The following is a 23,779-nucleotide window of genomic DNA, read 5'->3' as shown; positions in this document are numbered from 1 at the left end:
ATAAAAAATACCAAAAAGGATAAAAAATTACAAAAAAATAAAAAGTTAGACTTGATAATTAAAACATCGTCATGGTGACAAGATCAGAAGTCTGACAGACTTACTCTGCATCTGTGTGGACGAATTAAACATTTAAATGAGAAATAAAAAGTCAGATTTAAAAAGTAAATGAATATTTAAATAACACAGACGAACCAGAACGTCACAAACAACAACCTTTATTTTCTACAACATCGATTCTAATCTTTAATAAGTTACAACATCTGGAAACACATTAAACACTCACACACTCTCAGCACAGAGAGAAAAGAACAACTTTAATCATATTCATCATGAAGAAGACCCGTGGAGGAGTTTATATATATATATATATATATATATATATATATATATATATATATTGGTACACTTATATACGGGGGATCGATACGAGAGCTTCAGGATCGATCGGGACGGATCGGCGTCTACCGGAAGTCCTCGGCGGAGAACATTCCCTTGGCGCGGCGCAGGATGGAGTCCTTGGAGGCGTCGTACGGATGCTCCTTGGACGGGATCTCCAGCACCGCCGGGATGGACTGCATGTGGCCGTCGATGGCGTGACGGATCATCTCGGCGATGAACTGGTTGATGAGGATGATGCCGATGTCGTTACGAGCCAAGAAGCTCCTACGAGGAAGAGGAAGAGGAAGAGGAAGAGACTAGGGTCAGGAAATAAACAACTTAAAGAGTTCACTGTGGAAAAGTGTTTTAAACATTTAGAAAAGCTTGAGAAACATAATTTAAATGAATGAAAGAAGAAAGCTTTCAATAACACAACCTAATATTTGATGAATGAATGAATGTCTGAGTTCATGTTGTGACGCTGAATGTTTGACTTCATGTCATATTGAGCCTCTTTGTTTACGTCTCCTCTGTCACCTCTTTAACGTCACATTGCTATGAATTGTGGGTAATTCCCTGAGGTAAAGTCTGCATCCTAGCTGACTTCAGGAGAGGGCTCATGATGATGATGATGATGATGATGAGATAGTTATTAGCAGGGCTGCAACAACGAATCGATGACATCGATAACATTGATTATTAAATCATCGTTAGCTGCAGCCCTGGTTATTATAGTTTATTATTATTATGTGACAGTTATTAAATGATTGTTTATCAACATATACTCAGTCTGGTACTGATCACTGACTTTAAATCAGCTCACACACACATTTACAGACTCCTACTTGTGTGACGTCACCGATGTGACGTTTGTGTCCTCGTGATTAGAATGTGTTTGATCAGAAACCGGAGAACTGATAATCACGTGTATATTCGGTGCTCGTTAACCGTCTGAGCCGTTCTGAGGCTCTTCTTACTTGAAGGTCTCCTCGATCTCCGTGATGCTCGTGTCCTTCTCCACCACCAGGAAATTGGGTTTCCGGTTCTTGTTGAGCTCACCGATCCCGCCGAGCAGGAATCCGGTGCACGTGTCCTCGTCACCGATCACGGCGATCAGTTTCCCGCGTCCAGCCATCACCGGAGAGCTTTCAGAGGATCGATTAACGGAGAGAAACGAGGGGGACCGGAGCTTCTGTTCGGTCCAAGAGGATGAAGAGTCACGTGAGCAGGTCAGCTGACCGGCCACTTCCGCTTTAGCTAAATATACACATATGTATGTGCGCGCGCACCCTGCTGCTGTGACGCAAATAAAAAAACAAAGGATCGATAATCGATCGATGCTCTTAAACTTCTTAATAATAAGTTCATATTAATTAAAAATAAAAAAAACATTATTTTACAACATTCGGATAACGTTGAACGATGACGTCATGTGGAGACATGCTGCCTTCAGGTACTTTTTTATTGTTGTTTTTAAAAGAGTTGTTTGTTTTGTTTTATTGATTTATATAATATATATATATATATATATATTGTACAATACATATTTTATATATATATATATATATATATATATATATATATATATATATATATATATATTATACTGTATATTTGTTTGTGCCTCACGTGACATACATTGTTTTTTTTGCTAATAAAGTTTTGCGTGTTGAAGATTAAATAAAGCTTTTCTTCTTCTTCTTCTTCTCTTCTTTATTGCTCATAGTCATGTGTTGATGTAGTGAACTGTAATTTCCGACAGGACATGAAGGTCTCATAAGTCACATGATAAATCACGAGACTGTTGACTGGAGCTGTGGACGTGAACGGCGTTTGACGCATGCGCAGTGTCAAGTGGAACCTTTTCAAAACCTTTATTAAAGATATATATATATATATATTCATTTAGCCACTTCAGACCAGATCAACTCTGTATGCTGACAATTTATAGATAAAGTTAATGTAAAAAAAAAGAGACACATTTTACTGCGCATGTGCAGCACGCGCTTCCTTCGCAAGAAAGCCGGAAATGCAGCTGAGCTCCAGCTCGTAAAAGAAAAACAGTAGAAGAAGAAAATGGTGAGTTGTGATATTAAAGATGATGTTTCTGATGAATTTAAGTTTCCTGTTTGACTTTTTAAAATCATATTGAAGTTATTTGAATTCTCGCTGTGACGTTCATGTTGCCTCGGACTTTACAGCGTCTCAGAGTTTAACTGTTTACTGATTAGCCTGTTAGCTCCTGATGATCCGGTCTGTCTGTTTGTTTATTGGTTTATTAGATAAGGGACAGTGGTGCTCATTCATAAAAACATATTCATATAAGTAGTATCATCATTCAGGAGACTCTTATACTACGTTATCAAGTACTAACGAGACAAATCAACACAGACGGTAAATGAGATAATTATGTTAAATAGACTAAAGATTATGCTACATTGTTACACACTAAAAACATCCTCAAACATAAAGCATGCAGAGTATATTAAATATATAAGTTAGTCAGACACCAAACAACAAGAAGAGACAAGCAGGTAGATGAGGGGCGACCGGCAAATCACAGACAGACAGACAGACAGTGAGGTGCAGTTACAGAGCTAAGTACTAACTAACATTTCTTTAACTGAGCTTTAAATGAACTGTATGTTTGTAGTTCTGATGGATAATATAAGATATTTATATTTATGTATGTAATGATCTCCATATCTGTTGTTGACAGACGACAGCTGGTCTGACTGCAGGACTGGAGCGGATCCCAGATCAGCTCGGGTACCTGGTGATCAGTGAGGACGGGGTTCTGGCTGTGAGTCACACAGACTTCCTGTCTCTGTAACGTTCTCTGTAACGCTCTCTTTTACACTCTGGTTCATCTGTAACTGTTTAATGCAAAATACATTTCCTGAATCGTTATGAGCTGCTGAAGGATTCGGTGTTTAAATAAAGTTATGTTTGGTTGTGTCATCAGTCAGCAGGTGAGCTGGAGAACGATGAGCACACAGCAGGGGTGATGATGCAGATGGTTCGAACAGCGAGTCGATTTAAGTTACCTGGATCACCTGAGCCGCCCTTCAAACGCATGTCAGGTAACCAACACTGTCTCCAGGCCAGCCGCTCACCTGGAGGAGAGGACACCCTCTCTCCTGCAGTGACTCACTCTCTCACCTGTAGTGACTCACCCTCTCTCCTGCAGTGACTCACTCTCTCACCTGTAGTGACTCACTCTCTCACCTGCAGTGACTCACTCTCTCACCTGCAGTGACTCACTCTCTCACCTGCAGTGACTCACTCTCTCACCTGTAGTGACTCACTCTCTCACCTGTAGTGACTCTCTCTCTCCTGCAGTGACTCACTCTCTCACCTGTAGTGACTCACTGTCTCACCTGCAGTGACTCACTCTCTCACCTGCAGTGACTCACTCTCTCACCTGTAGTGACTCACTCTCTCACCTGCAGTGACTCACTCTCTCACCTGCAGTGACTCACTCTCTCACCTGTAGTGACTCACTCTCTCACCTGTAGTGACTCTCTCTCTCCTGCAGTGACTCACTCTCTCACCTGTAGTGACTCACTCTCTCACCTGTAGTGACTCACTCTCTCACCTGCAGTGACTCACTCTCTCACCTGCAGTGACTCACTCTCTCACCTGTAGTGACTCTCTCTCTCCTGCAGTGACTCACTCTCTCACCTGTAGTGACTCACTCTCTCACCTGTAGTGACTCACTCTCTCACCTGTAGTGACTCACTCTCTCACCTGCGGTGACTCACTCTCTCACCTGCAGTGACTCACTCTCTCACCTGTAGTGACTCTCTCTCTCCTGCAGTGACTCACTCTCTCACCTGTAGTGACTCACTCTCTCACCTGCAGTGACTCACTCTCTCACCTGCGGTGACTCACTCTCTCACCTGTAGTGACTCTCTCTCTCCTGCAGTGACTCACTCTCTCACCTGTGTTCCGTCTTCTCTCCTCAGTGACTCTGGAGGACTTTGTTTACATGGTGACGGTTTCCGGTCAGAAGGTTTTTGTGGTCAAACGTCAGAACAACCAGCAGGAACCAATCAACGCTTAGAGAGCGACACACAGGAAGTGAGGTCATCGGTTGGTCTGCAGCTGGAAGTCATTAGAGTCTAACTGTTAAACTCTACATAACGCTTTGTTTGGATTTGTGTATTTAACTGAATAATTTAAACCGTTGAGATTAATAAAGATTAACATGTTGTGACTGAGATATTGTTTTAATTTGACCAAAATGTAACTAAAAACTATTTACTTTGCTTTTATTCTGAAGGACAGACTCTTATTTCTTGAATCTGTTTTTTTTTTCCTTCCGAACGATTTAAACAATGAAATAAGTATTTTTATGAATAAAGAAATGTAAATGTTATGAAGCTACTCTTCATGTTAAGACGTAGAAACGTTTCCAATGAAAAACATAACTGTAGTTATATTGTTATTGATTAAAGATTAAAGTGAATATTGTCGTATTATTCAAACGATTTGATCACAAAATGTTTCATGAAAACACATTTGATTTGTTCAAATACAAATTTATCATGTTGGGACATAAAAAAAAAGTTATAAAAAAAACGAGTATTTAAATATTTGACTCTTTGCATCTTCAAGTTTTTATAAAAACAAAAATCTGTCAAACAGCTGAGAAGAAAAAAACACCTTTATTGCATCATCGTCTCGCTTCTTCACACCGTGGAGGAATGCCGAGGCCTTCAGGCTCAGTGGAATGAGTCGTCACACAACCAGGTAACTGTCACCTGCAGGTAACCACGCCCCCAACTATCACCTCTAGATAACTCCGCCCCCAGGTAATTGTCACCTGTAGATAAGCCCGCCCCCTGGAAACTGTCACCTGTAGTTAGCCCCGCCCACAGGCACACCCCCTCATCATTTCCTGTCACATGATTCTGAAACATGCGGAATAAAAGAAAACAAACAAACAACTCTAAGAGGAAGAACAGAAGAAGAGGATGAGCTCAGAGTCCATGACATCACTTCCTCTTACAGACGACACATTAATAATTTAAAAAAACAAAAATCAGTTCGGGTAAACGCCCCCCCCCCTCCTCTTCATCACTTTGTACACAGCCATCCATCGATGACATCACTCGATGATGACATCAGTCTGCTACTTCCTGTTTCCTGTCAGGTGGTCTATTGCTTCGACAGCTCATTGGACAGCCAGTCCAGACCCTCGTACAGACCGGTACCCTGAGTGGCACAGGTGGCCTGGACGTACCACTGTAGACACACAGACAGGTGACACTGGGATCAGACAACACCTGGACAGGTGAGCTCTGTGTGTGTGTGTGATTAATATGATCCTTACAGTTCTGTTGCGAAGGCTGTGCAGACCCAGTTTGTCGGTGAGTTCACTGACGACCATCGCGTTTGGAAGATCCTGTTTGTTGGCAAAAACCAGAAGAACCGCATCCTTCAGCTCGTCCTCCTGGATCTACAGAGAGAGACCGATGACGTCATAGATCTACAGAGAGTCATGTGACCGATGACGTCATAGATCTACAGAGAGTCATGTGACCGATGACGTCATAGATTGTGTGATGCATTTCCTGCTGGTAAACGTTTGGTTATGTCATTATTAACACTTCATTCCTGTCTTTATTAAAAATGTCTTCATTCATATGAAGGAATATGATCTAGTATTTATATGATGTCATGTTCTCTCTGCTGAGAGATGCAGACACGATGCTCCACATTCAAAACATTCCCACAGATCTGAGTTCTGTAGATAAATAGAATGAAGTGGTGATATTTAGAGGAAACAATGAGAAGCTTTGAGTCACTCACCATCTTAGCGAGCTCCTCAGCAGACTCTGATACTCTCTCTCTGTCGTTGCTGTCCACCACGAAGATCAGACCCTACAGGAGAAGGTCACAGCCAGGCGTTCAGCCAACATCTGTTCAATGCACACTTTCTGCTCCTCTTACTTTACAAACCTGTGTGTTCTGGTCTCAGTGGTGTACCTGTGTGTTCTGGTTCTGGTCTCAGTGGTGTACCTGTGTGTTCTGGTTCTGGTCTCAGTGGTGTACCTGTGTGTTCTGGTTCTGGTCTCAGTGGTGTACCTGTGTGTTCTGGTTCTGGTCTCAGTGGTGTACCTGTGTGTTCTGGTTCTGGTCTCAGTGGTGTACCTGTGTGTTCTGGTTCTGGTCTCAGTGGTGTACCTGTGTGTTCTGGTTCTGGTCTCAGTGGTGTACCTGTGTGTTCTGGTTCTGGTCTCAGTGGTGTACCTGTGTGTTCTGGTTCTGGTCTCAGTGGTGTACCTGTGTGTTCTGGTTCTGGTCTCAGTGGTGTACCTGTGTGTTCTGGTTCTGGTCTCAGTGGTGTACCTGTGTGTTCTGGTTCTGGTCTCAGTGGTGTACCTGTGTGTTCTGGTTCTGGTCTCAGTGGTGTACCTGTGTGTTCTGGTTCTGGTCTCAGTGGTGTACCTGTGTGTTCTGGTTCTGGTCTCAGTGGTGTACCTGTGTGTTCTGGTTCTGGTCTCAGTGGTGTACCTGTGTGTTCTGGTTCTGGTCTCAGTGGTGTACCTGTGTGTTCTGGTTCTGGTCTCAGTGGTGTACCTGTGTGTTCTGGTTCTGGTCTCAGTGGTGTACCTGTGTGTTCTGGTTCTGGTCTCAGTGGTGTACCTGTGTGTTCTGGTTCTGGTCTCAGTGGTGTACCTGTGTGTTCTGGTTCTGGTCTCAGTGGTGTACCTGTGTGTTCTGGTTCTGGTCTCAGTGGTGTACCTGTGTGTTCTGGTTCTGGTCTCAGTGGTGTACCTGTGTGTTCTGGAAGTAGTGTCTCCACAGAGGACGGATCTTGTCCTGACCGCCGACGTCCCACACTGTGAAACAGATGTTCTTGTACTCTACCGTCTCCACATTAAAACCTGGAACACAGGAACCAATCAGCTGACAGAACCATGACTGTGAGAGGAACCAATCAGCTGACAGAACCATGACTATGAGAGGAACCAATCAGCTGACAGAACCATGACTATGAGAGGAACCAATCAGCTGACAGAACCATGACTATGAGAGGAACCTGTCCTACCGATGGTCGGGATGGTGGTGACGATCTCTCCGAGCTTCAGTTTGTACAAGATGGTTGTTTTTCCAGCTGCGTCCAAACCGACTGAAACGAGACCAGAAACCTTCTTTAAATAACTTCATATGAACCAACTTTAAATCAATCACACTTCAGACAGGCAGAGAGACAGAGAGAGACTTTAAATCAACCTTCACGTTAACCTCTGATTACGTTCATAACGTTAATAAACAGCCGTTAAAACTGACGCTGACAGACCGGTGAAACGTCACATGACTAATGACGTCACCTTAACGCCCGTTAGCTCCAAGCGTAGCATCTTCCGGATAGCTGGGTTAGCTTCTATTTCCTTTTCCGTTGCGGTTGTAGCGCAACAGTAGCGTCCAATAAGTCTGTCTGAACGTTAATATCATATATATTATATAATTATAATTATCATATATAATTATTGTTAATATCAGAAGGTGGAGAGAAGAATCTGTCACCTAGCCCGGGAGCTAGTTAGCCTAGCAGCTAGTTAGCCTAACCTAGCAGCTAGTTAGCCTAGCCTACTCACCCATCAGTATCCTCATCTGCTTCTTTCCGAAGAACTTGGAGAACAAGGACGAGATGGTCAACCCCATTTTTTATTTTTTATAATAATACAATATATATCCCGGTTCAGCGGCGGGAGGATTTAAAATAAAAAAAACAACCTAAAGGTGGAGAATGTCAGCCGGTCAGAGACGGTAGAGAGCGGGCGGAAGATCAGACGGAAAGGTGGGCGGAGCTACGGAGCTCCTCGGTGCCACGCGGAGCAAATGACGTCACTGAAAACAAAAAACTTTATTGCACCCAGAAGCCGAAATGACGCGTTCACGTTCTACCGGAAAGAAGGTAGAATCGGCCATTTAACGTGGTGCAAAAAAACCCAGCTGTAAATAAAAAAATATTATTGAATCTACTTAATACTTTATTTAAGATTAAAATATAAACAATTACAGCATGCAATCCATGTTAGATACATTATAAGAGTAAATAATATTATTCATAATAATAATACAGCTTTAAAAATAAAAGGCAACGTATCAATCCTGTTAATTATTTAATGGTAAGATATATTAAGTTTGTTTTAGGTATTGTTTATCGTTTAGTCAGTATTATATCAACAACAATAATAAAAGTAATAATAATACGTTAGATTTTGTTCACTGTATTCAATAATTTGACAGTACCGTTCAAAAAGGGAGAAATACACTCAGAGCTACATTAATTGTCTTTTTTCCTGACTGCAGTGAATGCAGCATTGGAGATCCGGCTTCTTCTTCCACTTCCGGTTCAAACCAACATGGCGTCTGTCGGTTTGACAGTCTCTTCAGATTAAACCGTGAGATTATTTTGACAATATTTACACTTTTCTAGTGAAATAAATACATTTCATGAATATTTTTTGTTTGATTTCTGCTCGTTAAAACCTTCAGTTTGTGTCCGAGTCTGTTGGCGGATGTTCGTCAGGTGAGAACCGGAGAAAACCGGAGATTAACGTCGCTGTTTGTGGTGAATGTTAAAACATGATATAAATATATATCATGTTTAATGTCGGCTTAAACTTCATAAATATTATTAATGTGTTTCTGCTCTGTCACTTAACATTAAGGGTACTTGTACTTTACTCGAGTATTTATACTTCACTACGTTCATTTACAGCTTTAATTACTTTAACTTATGTATTTATAAATATATATATTTATACATATAAATAAATATATTTTTATATATATATGTCGTAAATATGTTTGCACACAAAACATATTCAGAGTTTATAAAATATATCTTTTAGTTTATTTATAAATCAGTTCAAATGTTAATTTATATCATTAATGAAGAGTTTGAATCATCACATCTGCACTAATAAGAGTTATTACGTCATAATTATGGTAATTAAACAACAGATGTATTCAAATGTTAAAATCTAGATGTCGTCTCTTTTCAGAAACCAACAAACCCAGTCTGACCCACTATGAACAGTCCCAGAGGAACCAGTTCTGGTCCTGCATGATGATGGTCTCACCTGATCCTGGTAGAGCACCGGTCTGATCTGACCCTGGTAGACCATCAGAGACATGGAGAAGTTCGGGATGAGTTTTGGGGGCGGTTCCGGCCGGAAGGAGCTGGTGGACACCATCGAGTCCCAGAAGAAGCAGCTGGTCCAGTACCAGACTCGCTTCAAAGACGTGGTCCGGGCCTATAAGAGTCTTCTGAAAGAGAAGGAGGCTCTGGAGGCCAGTTTGAAGGTCTTGACGGTGACCCAGGAGGTGGACCTGAACCAACAAGGCCAGGACACCACCACCACCTTGGACCTCCTGGAGGACGGCAGCTCGCTGCACAGCGAGGACAGCGTGGACACGGCCGCGTCTGTGGACACGCCCAGTGAGACCACCAGAGGGGACCAGAGCGAGGAGGACCAGGGAGAACCAGGACTGAAGTCCAGCTCAATGGTACGTCTTTAGAATCATAAACGATGCTGCTGAAGACGTCGGCAGCAGTTTAACGTGAGGACTTTTCTTCCTTGCAGACTCTGCGGTCCGACTCGGAGAACAGCGGCGTGGGGGCGGAGCCGCAACATCAGGCCACGCCCCCTCCCGGCACGGAGGTGGACCGCCGACTCGCCCAGCTGAAGAACCAACTGAGCACGCTCACCGGCGCCCTCGCCACGGTGACCCACGAGAAGTCCCGAATGGAGGCGAGCTTTCAGGCCGACAAGCGGCAGCTGAAACAGGAAATGGAGGAGCTGCAGGAACGCCTGGTCACCGTGACCACGCAGCAGGAGGCGGAGCTCCGCGCCCTCCAGCAGCAGCTGGCGGAGAGCCGCGCTCGCGTCATCACGCAGCAGCACGAGAGGGAGCAGGAGCAAGGAGACCACGTCCAGCAGCTCAGGGAGCTCCAGAGGATCCTGCAGCAGGAGAGAGACCTGCGACAGGAGGCGGAGCTCCGCCTGCAGGACGCCAACGCCGCTCTCCTTGTGACGTCGCAGGCCATGGACCGGGGGGCGGAGTCCCAGGCCCACCTGAGCCAGGTGAGGGAGGAGAGAGACGAGCTGAGGAGGAGGCTGCAGGCCGCCGAGGAGGACCAGAAGAAACCAGATCCCAGAGTGAGCGAGCTGCAGCAAGAGCTGACGGAGCTGAAAAGACACTTCCTGCAGCAGATCCACCTGGAGACCAGAAAGGTAAAACTGAGACCCTGACCATCTAAAACCAGGTCTAAATTAAACCCAGGTCTAAACTAACTAAAACCGGGTCATAACCTGTTGTTGTTTTGCAGGCTTGCGAGGCGGAGGAACGAGCTCGTGAGCGCGCTCAGGATGCCGAGTCCAGGGCCGCCGGCCTTGAACAGAGAGTCTCTGAACTGTCGGAGCTGCTGGGTTCCTGTGAGAAGTCCAGGCAGAGAGACCAGCAGGCGGCTCAGAGGCTCAGAGACCGGATCCTGCAGCTGGACACGGAGAACAAGACGCTCGCCATCGCCGCCTCCAGCAGGATGACCTCCGACCTCGGCGTGGACGAGTCTCAGCTGGACATCGTCACGCTGAAGGAGAAGCTGGAGAAGGTGAAGAAGCTGCTATCGCTGGCGGCTCAGAGGAACCCGGACCAGAACATCCAGAAACTGGTGGTGGACACCGAGCCGGGCGGAGACAAAGCCTCCGTGTTCCACCAGCAGGAGCTCCAGCAGCTCAGGGACGAGTTTGAACGCTACAAGCTGCGAGCACAGGTGGTGCTGAAGAACAAGAACGCCAAAGATGGCTGCCAGGCCAAAGAGCTGGAGGAGGTCCGGGACCAGCTGTCCGAGCTGAGGGAGAAGTACATCAACCTGCGGATCCAGAGCGACGAGGCCGAGACCCGGCAGCGCCGCGAGCTGGAGGAGCGGCAGCAGCGGGCGGCGGCACTGCAGCACGCCGGCAAACAGGAAGCGGAGCGGGCGGAGGCGTCGCACCGCGACGACCTGCTGCGACTGGAGGCGGAGCTTCACAAGCAGAGAGAGAGGACCATGGCGCTGCTGGACGAGAAGGACCAGGAGCTGGAGAGGCTGCGGGCCGCCGTCGTGCCGAGCTGCACCGGCGGCGGCGGTGACGACGAGCGCGACAGAACGGCCGATGACGAGCGCGAGTTCGGCCCGGAGACGGAGGGCGACGCGGTCAGTCAGGCGCTGCGGCGGGCGGCGCCCAACGAGCCGACGCTGCTGCTGTACGCCGAGCAGCTGGCCAGGAAGGAGGCGGAGGCCGGCGGACTGCGGCGGCAGAAACACCGGCTGGAGGAGGACGTCCACCAGCTGCAGGCCACGCTGGTCGCCAACGGGGAGCGCCACGACGAGGAGGCGTCCGGGCTGAGAGGACAGCTGGAGAAACTCATCCGAGATCAGAGCAGAGAGGGCGCCAACATGGAGTACCTGAAGAACGTCGTCTACAAGTTTCTGACGCTGCAGGACAACAGCGGGAGGCAGCAGACGCTCAACGCCATCCTGACCATCCTGCACTTCAGCCCGACGGAGAGACACACCGTCACGGGGCTGCAGGGCGCCACCTGGTGGACCAAGAGGTAGAACACCTGGACTAGAACCAGCAGGAGGCTGCAGGGCGCCACCTGCTGGACCAAGAGGATAAAACCAAAGTGACGTGTAAATGAACAGAGCGACGGGTGTTTCTGGGTTTCTATCTGAGCTCTGAGTGTGTGAGGAAACATTTAAAAGTATATTTAATTAATACATTTCTTCATGTCACTGATATCTATTTTTTGATTCCTTTCTTGAAATTAAACTTTTCTTGCTTCACAAACTGTTTGGTTCATTTTAAAGTTCTGAAATTAATTAATTAAGAGTTCTTTTGTATCAAAACATCGTTCATATTAAAGAATTATTAATAAAAGCAGGTTTGTGAAGATGAACTGATGAATATATTTATATAATAAACAAAGTAGACAAAATGTGAACATTATTCAAGTTTTACTTTACCAAACTAAATATTTACAGATGGTTTGAGATCAAAGAAAAGGCAAATAACACATTATTATTTATTAATATTAATAATCATGTGAGTAACATTCACTGAGCTCAGTCTGCGATACAAAAATAACATCTGGTCGTTGTTCAACCCTGAAGTTCTAATAAAGATTCATAAACAAAAGATAAATGTGAAAATAATATTAAACACGTGGAGAAAAGAAACATAAATAAATAAATTAACATTTTATTCTGTTTGGTGGAGATTTTATGATAAAAGGTGAGAAGTGTGTACTCTGTGTACTCAGTGTGTACTCTGTGTACTCAGTGTGTACTCAGTGTGTACTCTGTGTACTCAGCACCGTCTGCAGGTCTTCAGGCAGAGAGCTCATGATGGAGTTCATAAAAGCGTCCAGTTTCTCTAGAACTCCATCTTTCATCTGCAGCTGCTGTCTGCGAGCTTTATTCTGAAAAACAGAGACACACTTCCTGTTTTAAAGGAAAAATACACGGAAAGTATCACAGTACAACACGTCCTTATAAAGTACGATGATTATTTCATATATTTAGTTTCTGAATCACCATTTTCTCTCTCAGCTTCAGAATCAAGTCGACGATTTCTACCTCAGACTTGTCTTTAGTCCAAGTCATCAGGTCCTGAGAGGCAGAAACCAGGGTTAGAAGACCCACACAGGTTCACAGTGATCCAGAGGTTCACAGTAACACTACAGTGTGTCTGAGAAGATGAACTGACTCACAGCGTCACAGATGACCTCCAGGTGAAGACTCTCCAGTTTCTGCGTCATCTCTTTGTGTCGATGACGATACCAGCCGTCAAAGTTAGGAGACCTGAAGAACTTCCTGAGAAGATGAATCACTTCATATTTCATTCAAACTTGACAGGAAATACATGACATCATACGTGACCTCATATGTGACCTCATACATGACATCAATAAGGCAGCATTGTGGCCATGAGTTTGTTTTCCAGCCTTTTAGCCACTATTAATTAACATAAATACTTCCTGCTAAAGTAGAAAAAAAGTTACGATTTACTCTAAAAAGTTACGACTTTACTCTAAAAAGTTACGATTTACTCTAAAAGTTACGATTTACTCTAAAAAGTTACGACTTTACTCTAAAAAGTTACGACTTTACTCTAAAAGTTACGATTTACTCTAAAAAGTTACGACTTTACTCTAAAAAGTTACGACTTTACTCTAAAAAGTTACAATTTACTCTAAAAAGTTACGATTTACTCTAAAAGTTACGATTTACTCTAAAAGTTACGACTTTACTCTAAAAAGTTACGACTTTACTCTAAAAAGTTACAATTTACTCTAAAAAGTTACGATTTACTCTAAAAGTTACGATTTACTCTAAAAGTTACGATTTACTCTAAAAGTTACAATTTACTCTAAAAAGTTACGATTTACTCTAAAAGTTACGATTTACTCTAAAAGATACAATTTACTCTAAAAAGTTACGATTTACTCTAAAAGTTACGATTTACTCTAAAAGATACAATTTACTCTAAAAAGTTACAATTTACTCTAAAAAGTTACGATTTACTCTAAAAGTTACGACTTTACTCTAAAAAGTTACGATTTACTCTAAAAGTTACGATTTACTCTAAAAAGTTACGACTTCACTCTAAAAGTTACGACTTCATTTCCAAAATGTCGACTCTTTTCTCAAGGTGGTGAAGAACGATGTCTTAAAGACTTGTTGAGTTTCCCGGAGCTGAATATAAAGCTTTGTGACACCTGAGCGACTCACCTGTACAGTCCCATCCAATCACCTTTGAGCACCGAGGTCAGCTGAGGCCCGGCGTGATCCAGAGTGGACATGAACTCGTCCTGACTGAAGGGTCGAACCTGAGGAGGAGTCTGAACACACGAACACACGAACCCACCGATGACATCACCGTGAGGTCAACCCCCCCCCACCCAGCGATCCACTTCCTGTTTACCTTCCACGGCGTCACCGACCTCTGCAGAGGCATCAGGCTCGCCATGTAGCGCTCCTGTTGAAAGAAAGGACGTATTTATTGATAGTGGATGTTTCTGAGGAGCCAATCAGAAAGGGTTAGAGGTGCCGGAGCGCTCTGATTGGCTGTTGACTCACCAGCGGTATGATGAAGCTCTGGGTGAGCTCCAACAGGTGTCGCCTTAAGATGGCGCTCTGAACCTCTGACGGTCTTTTCCTCTGAATCCCCTGAAGACAGTTCATAGTGTGTCATCAATAAGTGTTAATATCAGTAAGTGTTAATAAGTATTAATATCAGTAAGTGTTAATATCAGTAAGTGTTAATAAGTATTAATATCAGTAAGTGTTAATAAGTATTAATATCAGTAAGTGTTAATATCAGTAAGTGTTAATAAGTGTTAATATCAGTAAGTGTTAATAAGTATTAATATCAGTAAGTGTTAATAAGTATTAATATCAGTAAGTATTAATATCAGTAAGTGTTAATATCAGTAAGTGTTAATAAGTATTAATATCAGTAAGTGTTAATAAGTATTAATATCAGTAAGTATTAATATCAGTAAGTGTTAATATCAGTAAGTGTTAATAAGTATTAATATCAGTAAGTGTTAATAAGTATTAATATCAGTAAGTATTAATATCAGTAAGTGTTAATAAGTATTAATATCAGTAAGTGTTAATATCAGTAAGTGTTAATAAGTATTAATATCAGTAAGTGTTAATAAGTATTAATATCAGTAAGTGTTAATATCAGTAAGTGTTAATAAGTATTAATATCAGTAAGTGTTAATAAGTGTTAATATCAGTAATGTTTTCACCTTCAACAGTCTCTTAATAAGGATCTTGTCTTTGTGTAGGAAGGTCTTGAACGCCGTGTAGATTCCTGCAGACAGGAAGTAAAACATTCATGAATAATACAGAATGATGAACAGCTGAGGAGAGACTCAGGTGTTACCTGGTTTAGTGTCCAGTGTTTTCAGTTTGGACAGTTTCTTCACCTTCACCTGTTTAGGTAAATCACCTGAAAGAGAACATCCGGACCAATCAGAGCTCTGTTCAACAACAACAAGGAGACACCTGCTGGACTGGATCTACACTACACATCCATTTAAAAAGAAGAGAAGAAGAAGAAGCAGAAGAAGAAGAAGAAGAAGAAGAAGAGCTTCTTTTACCCGCCATCTTGATTTCTCCCAGTCGGACGACGTGAGGCCAGTTCTGAAAAGTCTTGATGAAGAACGGATTAGTGACTCCAAGAACCACGTTAGGCCTGAACAGGTGAGAGAGAGAGACAGGTGAGAGACAGACAGGTGAGAGAGAGAGAGAGACAGGTGAGAGAGAGACAGGTGAGAGAGAGAGAGACAGGTGAGAGAGAGACAGGTGAGAGAGAGAGAGAGACAGGTGAGAGAGAGAGAGACAGGTGAGAGAGAGACAGGTGAGAGAGAGAGAGAGACAGGTGAGAGAGAGACAGGTGAGAGAGAGAGAGAGACAGGTGAGAGAGAGACAGGTGAGACAGGAGAGAGAGAGACAGGTGAGAGAGAGAGAGAGACAGGTGAGAGAGAGACAGGTGAGAGAGAGAGAGAGACAGGTGAGAGAGAGACAGGTGAGACAGGAGAGAGAGAGACAGGTGAGAGAGAGACAGGTGAGAGAGAGACAGGTGAGAGAGAGAGAGAGAGACAGGTGAGAGAGAGACAGGTGAGACAGGAGAGAGAGAGACAGGTGAGAGAGAGAGAGAGAGACAGGTGAGAGAGAGACAGGTGAGACAGGAGAGAGAGAGACAGGTGAGAGAGAGAGACAGGTGAGAGAGAGACAGGTGAGAGAGAGAGAGAGAGACAGGTGAGAGAGAGACAGGTGAGACAGGAGAGAGAGAGACAGGTGAGAGAGAGAGACAGGTGAGAGAGAGACAGGTGAGAGAGAGAGAGAGACAGGTGAGAGAGAGACAGGTGAGACAGGAGAGAGAGAGACAGGTGAGAGAGAGAGAGAGAGACAGGTGAGAGAGAGACAGGTGAGACAGGTGAGAAGGAGACAGGTGAGACAGGTACTCACGGGGCCTGGGTCCTGGTGGTGAACTCTCTGAACTCGTTGTCGTGGATGGTGAAGTACGGACGGAAGTCGCAGCAGAACTTCAGAGGACTGATGGAGCTGAGAGAGGACACCTTGTTACCACGACAACGACACACACACCGCCCTCTGATTGGCTGCCAGGAGCTCTGACATCAGCTGAGGTGAATTTGTTTTAATCAGAAATATGATTTATTACCGTTTACTATATTTTATATTATTATGGGATGTTTGATCACCTGACGAGAGCCAGCACGGTTTCCGAGGAGACGGCGGGAGACGGCGCCATGACGACCACCGGTTCCCCTAGCAACATGAGCTCCCAGAACATCTGCAGGTGGATCAGGACCGACTGGAAACACCTGAGACAGACAGACAGGTGAGAGACAGACAGGTGAGAGAGAGACAGGTGAGAGAGAGACAGGCAGGTGAGAGACAGACAGGTGAGAGAGAGACAGGTGAGAGAGAGACAGGTGAGACAGAGACAGACAGGTGAGAGAGAGACAGGTGAGAGAGAGACAGGTGAGAGAGAGACAGGCAGGTGAGAGACAGACAGGTGAGAGAGAGACAGGTGAGAGAGAGACAGGTGAGACAGACAGGTGAGACAGAGACAGACAGGTGAGAGAGAGACAGGTGAGACAGACAGGTGAGAGACAGAGACAGACAGGTGAGAGACAGACAGGTGAGAGAGAGACAGGTGAGAGACAGACAGGTGAGAGACAGAGACAGACAGGTGAGAGAGAGACAGGTGAGAGAGAGACAGGTGAGAGAGAGAATAATGAGTATTATTAATACTACTGGTTTATATATTGAATATGAGTAGACGGACTTGAAGAGGTCCAGCTCGTGGATGGTTGGCAGCAGAGTCGGCGTCGGCAGGAGGTTCTGAAGACACGAATAAAACTTTATTGATCATTCACACTTTGTGTTTATGAATAAAAGGTCTCTCTCTCTTCCTGACCTCTCGAGCAGTTTGTCTGACTGGACTTCCTCCTGGTTTGTCTGTTTTTGAAGGAATCCGAACCTGAAAAAATGTATAAAAATTATCATAAAAAACAGGAAAATATTGTTTTATTCCAATAAAGTTAAAATAAAATAAAAAAGGTTTATAAAGTGTGGAATGTCAGAAGAACAGAGAAGCCTCCTGGATAATTAGATATTATAATGTTATAATGTACAAAACGATATATCAAAGTAATGATTTGGACTATTTATAAATAAATATATATCATAAAATCTAACATACTGTACATCAAATATGGATCAAATCCTACGCTTGAAGTTTTCTGAATTCACTCCTTTACAAAGTGTAAAGCTGCCACCTAGTGGTCGTTACAAGCGTCACACTCTGGGCGGTCACCAGATGATTCTTTAGACTACAATACCCATGAGCCTCAGCTGGTGTTGCTATGGAGAAGACTTAGAATCTGAATCTGAAGCTCTTTGATTGGTCTGTTGGTGAAATGCACCCTGGGAGTCGTAGTGGACTGTAGTTTGTATGTTCACTACCTTTCATCAAAGACCAGATATTTTCTAACACAAAATATGATGATTCACCTCACCTGTATGAGACCACGCCCCCTAACATACAATACCACGCCCCTCACCTGTAAGACCACGCCCATCACAGGCAGGTTGAGGGTCAGTCCAGGTACAGGTGGAGGCCATTGGTCGATCCCGTTACACACTGTGAGGGACGAGAGAAAGACGTCAGGTGAAGATGTCAGCAGAGTGACGTCATGATTACTATTGTTCTGATTCGTCCACGGTTATGTGGCAAGCATGACATCATCACCTGCTTCCAGACAGGGTTCCAGTTTCTCAAAGAACTCGGGTGCAACGATCTGCAGCAGCGAGTGGAACAGGTGAGTGTACGGTAACCTGGACACCAAGACCAGAGACTGAGACACAAACATCACATGGTTAATCAGGTGTGGACAGGTGTAACAGGTGTACACCTGTGTTAATCAGGTGTAAACCAGGTGTAACCCAGGTGTGAACAGGTGTAACCCAGGTAACTGACCTTCTGGAAGTATCCTCTCTTCACAGAAACATCCTTCACTTGTCTGAAATAGACGTAACCAAAGAAATGTGATGCTTCAGTCTGTGGAAACAAAGAGACACAAACTGTAAATGTTTACCAACGTTTCTTTATTAATGTTTAAATGTGTTTGTTTGTTAAGGTGTATAAGATGGTCGTTGATCGTACCTGGAGGGTGGGCGGAGCTTCTCGGTTGTAAACATCTTCTCTAAACCTCGATGCTCTTCGACCGACCGACTGACGTAACCTGAAGCTGAACTGCGTGTCCCCAATGCATCCTGGGAAATGAAGTAAAAACCTGTGACCTCAGTCTCACGTGAAGCATCACTCAGTGTCATGTGACTTACCTGAGTACGAGTCAGGGAAGGACAGGTAGCAGATGCTGGTTTTCTGACAACAGAACAACAAATACGATCAATAAATAGATATCATCAATATATATATATATATATATATATATATATATATACATATAAATGTGTTGAATCAAACATTACCTCCTTCTCTGTGAGTTTCACATCCTGAGGAAACACCAGCTGAAATAAACACAAACAACAGAAAACTGTTTTATAATCAATCATCCTATTGATCAGTTAAAGTCTGTTTAATGACCAAAATGAACCCTGGTGGCGTTAGACTCGCACCAGACTGCATTAACAATCATGCATATTTAACACGTAATCACGCACTGCACGCTCGTGACACGTCTGTTAGTGTTCATCTTTGAGGTCATACATCACGAGGCTGTAGTGATCACTTCGGCTCGCAGATCAACATTTCAACATCTGTCGTTTTCACAAAATCTGAACTTTTCCTACAACGATGCCGCCTTTAATCCACACAACACATTTGAATGATTTACAGTATAATTCATAAATATTTGGAGGACTTAATGTCTGCTGAAGTCAACTAGAGATGTGTTTGTTGCCTTCGGCATGAAGTAGATCAACTCTTCAGCCTCAACACTGTCTCGATGTGTGATTGTTTGTCAGAAGCTCATTAGCGGAGCTGGAGAAGAAACAACAACAATCAGCCGTTTTCTGGACGGAGTCTGGTGCACGATGCTAACAATGCTAAGCTAACACCTCCTCCCATCACCTCTATGGCTTGTCCGAGCTCCAGGTCGAAGGTGACGACACACACGCACTCGAGCCACGAGGAGAAGCGGGCCCACGGCTCCTCGTGTCGGGGAGAACCGGAGCCGTAGAACGGGTTCATCACGACCGGGACGGAGCTCCGTTCATCCTCCGGTCCTCCATCTTCCGGTCCTCCATCACGTGAGAGCGTTAAAGACACCGTGTACCGGGGGGGGGGGGGGGGGGCTCTAGTGCCCCTGGTGGAGGCTGGAAGATAATATATATATATATATAATAAATGTTATTTTTATTTTATTTTTATAATATAATATATATTTTTTATAAATTGTAATATAAATATAAAAACATCATTTATTATATATATATGTACATTCAGAGAAGAGTAAAACAAACTTGAAAATAAAGGTGTTTTTGTTCCTACATTAAAATGACTTAATTTATACGTTGAACATTATGTTCAGTGCAACGTTATAAAGATATGAAGAGAATGAAACATAAATCAAATATAGTTCCAGAAAGTGAACAACCATGAACCCTTGTTTGTTTTACAGCTTTGTGCCAAAATCAACTCTTGAATCAAAGTTTATTGTGTTTTTGAAATGGAGCCACGATACTGTGACATGAACTCCTTCTGACTGATAATATAATATATATATATATATATAATAAAGAGTTCTTAAAGTAGAACGTGTCTCATTCAGGCTTCAGAAGACAGACTTCATTCTATATCAAACACCAGATTAATAATAATCATAATAAACTGCAGACTCACTGTGGTCGGTCGGTTGTTTCTTTAACCATGAAGCTGCAGACGGCTCAGTGATGAAGTGATGAAGTGATGAAGTGATGAAGTGATGAAGTGATGAAGAGTCAATATTGAGACGTCCTTCATCTTCAGCAGAGACCTTCAGGAGATGAACGGCTTCATTCTGACCTCAGACCAGCTGAACACATCAACACACTTATAAACCTTAGTTTCTGCTGTTTGTGGACAAATTCTCTCTTCAAACCAGTTTTATTGTGTTTTTACACAATAAATATATATATATATTGTTTATATTTTATTATTAGATTTTATACTTATTATATATATGATGTCATGTTTTTGAGATGAGGTTGTGTCTGTGGTCAGGTGACTGTTATATTTACTATATATATGATATATTATATTCATTGTATGTGTATATATATATATATATATATATATATATATATATATAAGATGTATTCTGTGTATATCACCGTGTTCCTGAGAGGAGCTCGAGGGTTGTGTCTGTGGTCAGGTGACTGTTGGCCTTCACACTCTCACTATAAATACAGTCGTCGTTCTCCGTCCGTCTGTTCAGGCTGCTGCTCTCTCTGTGATGAAGATGAAGATGATGAAGATGATGATGGTGATGATGGTGGTTTCTGTCTCTGCTGGTCCTCTTCCTCCTGTCAACAGGTGAGACGGAAACATGAATATCAGAACAGTTAATGAAGGTTATGAATGATAATAATAATAGTTGTTGTTGTGATGATGGTGATGGTGATGATGGTGATGATGGTGATGATGATGATGATGATGATGATGATGATTCTGATGACAGTTCTCACCTGCTGAAGGTCACAGAGGGAAACTCCACCAGGTGAGTCTTTATCACGATAATGTGTTTTTCTGCTGAAGCTCAAACGTATACTTTATTATTATATTACATCATGAACGTGTCATTGTGTTGTAATTATAAGAAACATAAAGTTATGAGACGCATCAAATCATTTCTTGTGATTATTACATTAATACAGATATAATGATCATAATCATAATAAAACATGTTTAATGTCTGTTTCCTTCATCTTCAGGTTTGAGTTTCATCAACAAGTCAACGGCACCGAGGACGACGTCATGAGGTCACAATACTACACAATACTACACTATAGTACACAATACTACACAATACTACACAATACTACACTATAGTACACAATACTACACAATACTACACTATAGTACACAATACTACACTATAGTACACAATAATACTCTATAATACACAACACTACACTATATATACAACAATACACTATAATACACACAATAATACAGAAGAGTGATACTTGATTTGTTTCCTCCTCAGATTCTTCCCTCCACAATTAACGATGAACGAGTTCTCTACTTTCACGTACGTTCAAAATCTCACCTGTGGTCTCCTCCTGTACCTGTCTCACCTGTGGTCTCCTTCTGTACCTGTCTCACCTGTGGTCTCCTCCTGTACCTGTCTCACCTGTGGTCTCCTCCTGTACCTGTCTCACCTGTGGTCTCCTCCTGTACCTTTCTCACCTGTGGTCTCCTCCTGTACCTGTCTCACCTGTGGTCTCCTCCTGTACCTGTCTCACCTGTGGTCTCCTTCTGTACCTGTCTCACCTGTGGTCTCCTTCTGTACCTGTCTCACCTGTGGTCTCCATCTGTACCTGTCTCACCTGTAGTCTCCTTCTGTACCTGTCTCACCTGTGGTCTCCTCCTGTACCTGTCTCACCTGTGGTCTCCTCCTGTACCTGTCTCACCTGTAGTCTCCTTCTGTACCTGTCTCACCTGTGGTCTCCTCCTGTACCTGTCTCACCTGTGGTCTCCATCTGTACCTGTCTCACCTGTAGTCTCCTCCTGTACCTGTCTCACCTGTGGTCTCCTTCTGTACCTGTCTCACCTGTGGTCTCCTCCTGTACCTGTCTCACCTGTGGTCTCCTCCTGTACCTGTCTCACCTGTAGTCTCCTCCTGTACCTGTCTCACCTGTGGTCTCCTCCTGTACCTGTCTCACCTGTGGTCTCCTCCTGTACCTGTCTCACCTGTGGTCTCCTCCTGTACCTGTCTCACCTGTGGTCTCCTCCTGTACCTGTCTCACCTGTGGTCTCCTCCTGTACCTGTCTCACCTGTAGTCTCCTCCTGTACCTGTCTCACCTGTGGTCTCCATCTGTACCTGTCTCACCTGTGGTCTCCATCTGTACCTGTCTCACCTGTGGTCTCCTCCTGTACCTGTCTCACCTGTGGTCTCCTTCTGTACCTGTCTCACATGGTCTCCCCCGTCAGCAGGAGGAACGACCGACCTTGCGTCCTCGCCACCTGTCTGACAGCGAACCTCGCCTCCTCCCTTCAGGGCGGGGACGAGACGGCCGGCGGCCTCACTACCGACCCGTTCGGCAACGGAAAGAAGTGACGGAAAGCAGCTGTTTACGTCATCAGCATCACACAACATGTCTCCATGACCACAGTGGCTGAGGCTCATGGGTATTGTAGTCCTAGGAGACAGTGTTCAGTCACATTCAGAATCAGTTCAAATAAGAAAACTAAATAATAAAAAATACACACTTCATGTCTCACAATCTGAAGCTCTGTGATTGGATGTTCGTTAGTGAAATGCACCCTGGATGTTGTAGTTCACAGACACAGTTGGGGTTTAAACAGGAGTGTGTTTGTACGTATAAAGTTAGTTTGTATCCAATCAGATGAAATAAACAAATACACAAACAATGTCTTTTTTTCCTCAAAGGTCTGTTGTTCCTGTCAATCATGTGATCATGTGACTGATGTTATATAATGAGCTCATCAGCAGGAGGAAGAGAGTAAACAGTCTGTCGGACGTTGTTTACTTCTCACAACAACAACACCAACACCAACAACACCAACACCAACAACACCAACACCACCAACACCAACAACAACAACACCAACAACACCAACAACAACAACAACACCACCAATAACAACACCACCAACAACAACACCAACAACACCAACAACACCAACACCAACAACACCAACACCAACAACACCAACACCAACAATACCAACACCAACAATACCAACACCAACAACACCAACAACAACAACAACACCACCAACAACACCAACAACACCAACAATAACACCAACAACACCAACAACAACACCACCAACAACAACACCAACAACACCAACAACAACACCACCAACAACACCAACAACACCAACACCAACAACAACAACAACACCACCAACAACACCAACAATACCACCAACAACAACAACACCAACACCAACAACAACACCAACAATACCAACAACAACACCAACAACACCAACACCAACAACAACACCAACAACACCAACACCAACAACAACAACAACACCAACAACAACACCAACAACACCAACAACAACACCAACACCATGCGTA

General features: G+C 43.7%; 5 protein-coding genes and 1 long non-coding RNA gene across 6 annotated transcripts; 3 read left to right on the top strand and 3 right to left on the bottom strand.

Annotated features, from left to right (window-relative positions):
• Positions 1-202: 202 nt before the first annotated feature.
• atp6v1f (ATPase H+ transporting V1 subunit F) lies at positions 203-1,609 on the bottom strand. Its single transcript, XM_079183822.1, has 2 exons — positions 1,359-1,609; positions 203-666 (listed from the first exon to the last, which is right to left on the bottom strand). The coding sequence occupies exons 1-2, from the start codon at positions 1,514-1,516 to the stop codon at positions 465-467; spliced, it is 360 nt and encodes a 119-aa protein (XP_079039948.1). The 5' UTR covers positions 1,517-1,609; the 3' UTR covers positions 203-464.
• Positions 1,610-2,383: 774 nt separating this feature from the next.
• lamtor4 (late endosomal/lysosomal adaptor, MAPK and MTOR activator 4) lies at positions 2,384-5,303 on the top strand. Its single transcript, XM_079183823.1, has 4 exons — positions 2,384-2,460; positions 3,101-3,184; positions 3,347-3,464; positions 4,350-5,303. Exons 1-4 carry the CDS (start codon positions 2,458-2,460, stop codon positions 4,445-4,447), a joined length of 303 nt encoding a protein of 100 aa, XP_079039949.1. The 5' UTR covers positions 2,384-2,457; the 3' UTR covers positions 4,448-5,303.
• Positions 5,033-8,207, bottom strand: LOC306713957 (ADP-ribosylation factor 4). Its single transcript, XM_079183819.1, has 6 exons — positions 7,992-8,207; positions 7,442-7,522; positions 7,168-7,277; positions 6,199-6,270; positions 5,720-5,845; positions 5,033-5,631 (listed from the first exon to the last, which is right to left on the bottom strand). Exons 1-6 carry the CDS (start codon positions 8,056-8,058, stop codon positions 5,545-5,547), a joined length of 543 nt encoding a protein of 180 aa, XP_079039945.1. The 5' UTR covers positions 8,059-8,207; the 3' UTR covers positions 5,033-5,544.
• A 565-nt stretch (positions 8,208-8,772) lies between these two features.
• gcc1 (GRIP and coiled-coil domain containing 1) lies at positions 8,773-12,134 on the top strand. Its single transcript, XM_079183794.1, has 4 exons — positions 8,773-8,929; positions 9,408-9,912; positions 9,990-10,640; positions 10,736-12,134. The coding sequence occupies exons 2-4, from the start codon at positions 9,538-9,540 to the stop codon at positions 12,005-12,007; spliced, it is 2,298 nt and encodes a 765-aa protein (XP_079039920.1). The 5' UTR covers positions 8,773-8,929; positions 9,408-9,537; the 3' UTR covers positions 12,008-12,134.
• A 414-nt stretch (positions 12,135-12,548) lies between these two features.
• On the bottom strand, positions 12,549-19,742 carry dennd6b (DENN/MADD domain containing 6B). Its single transcript, XM_079183824.1, has 20 exons — positions 19,590-19,742; positions 18,989-19,027; positions 18,839-18,881; positions 18,660-18,769; positions 18,474-18,554; positions 18,246-18,351; positions 18,058-18,137; positions 17,412-17,474; positions 17,280-17,335; positions 16,690-16,812; positions 16,436-16,531; positions 15,565-15,659; positions 15,348-15,413; positions 15,211-15,275; positions 14,531-14,620; positions 14,376-14,429; positions 14,183-14,292; positions 13,162-13,264; positions 12,986-13,060; positions 12,549-12,870 (listed from the first exon to the last, which is right to left on the bottom strand). Exons 1-20 carry the CDS (start codon positions 19,707-19,709, stop codon positions 12,739-12,741), a joined length of 1,707 nt encoding a protein of 568 aa, XP_079039950.1. The 5' UTR covers positions 19,710-19,742; the 3' UTR covers positions 12,549-12,738.
• LOC306713963 lies at positions 19,710-21,717 on the top strand. The gene is made up of 5 exons (XR_013767604.1): positions 19,710-19,768; positions 20,935-21,032; positions 21,178-21,216; positions 21,431-21,478; positions 21,706-21,717. It is a non-coding gene; the product is annotated as an uncharacterized lncRNA (long non-coding RNA).
• The last annotated feature ends 2,062 nt before the right edge of the window (positions 21,718-23,779 follow it).

Source organism: Pholis gunnellus, assembly GCF_910591455.1.
Source record: "Pholis gunnellus genome assembly, chromosome: 22".
Taxonomy (NCBI): domain Eukaryota; kingdom Metazoa; phylum Chordata; class Actinopteri; order Perciformes; family Pholidae; genus Pholis; species Pholis gunnellus.
Note: the sequence above shows the minus strand (reverse complement) of the source record. Positions and strands in the feature narration are given on the sequence as shown.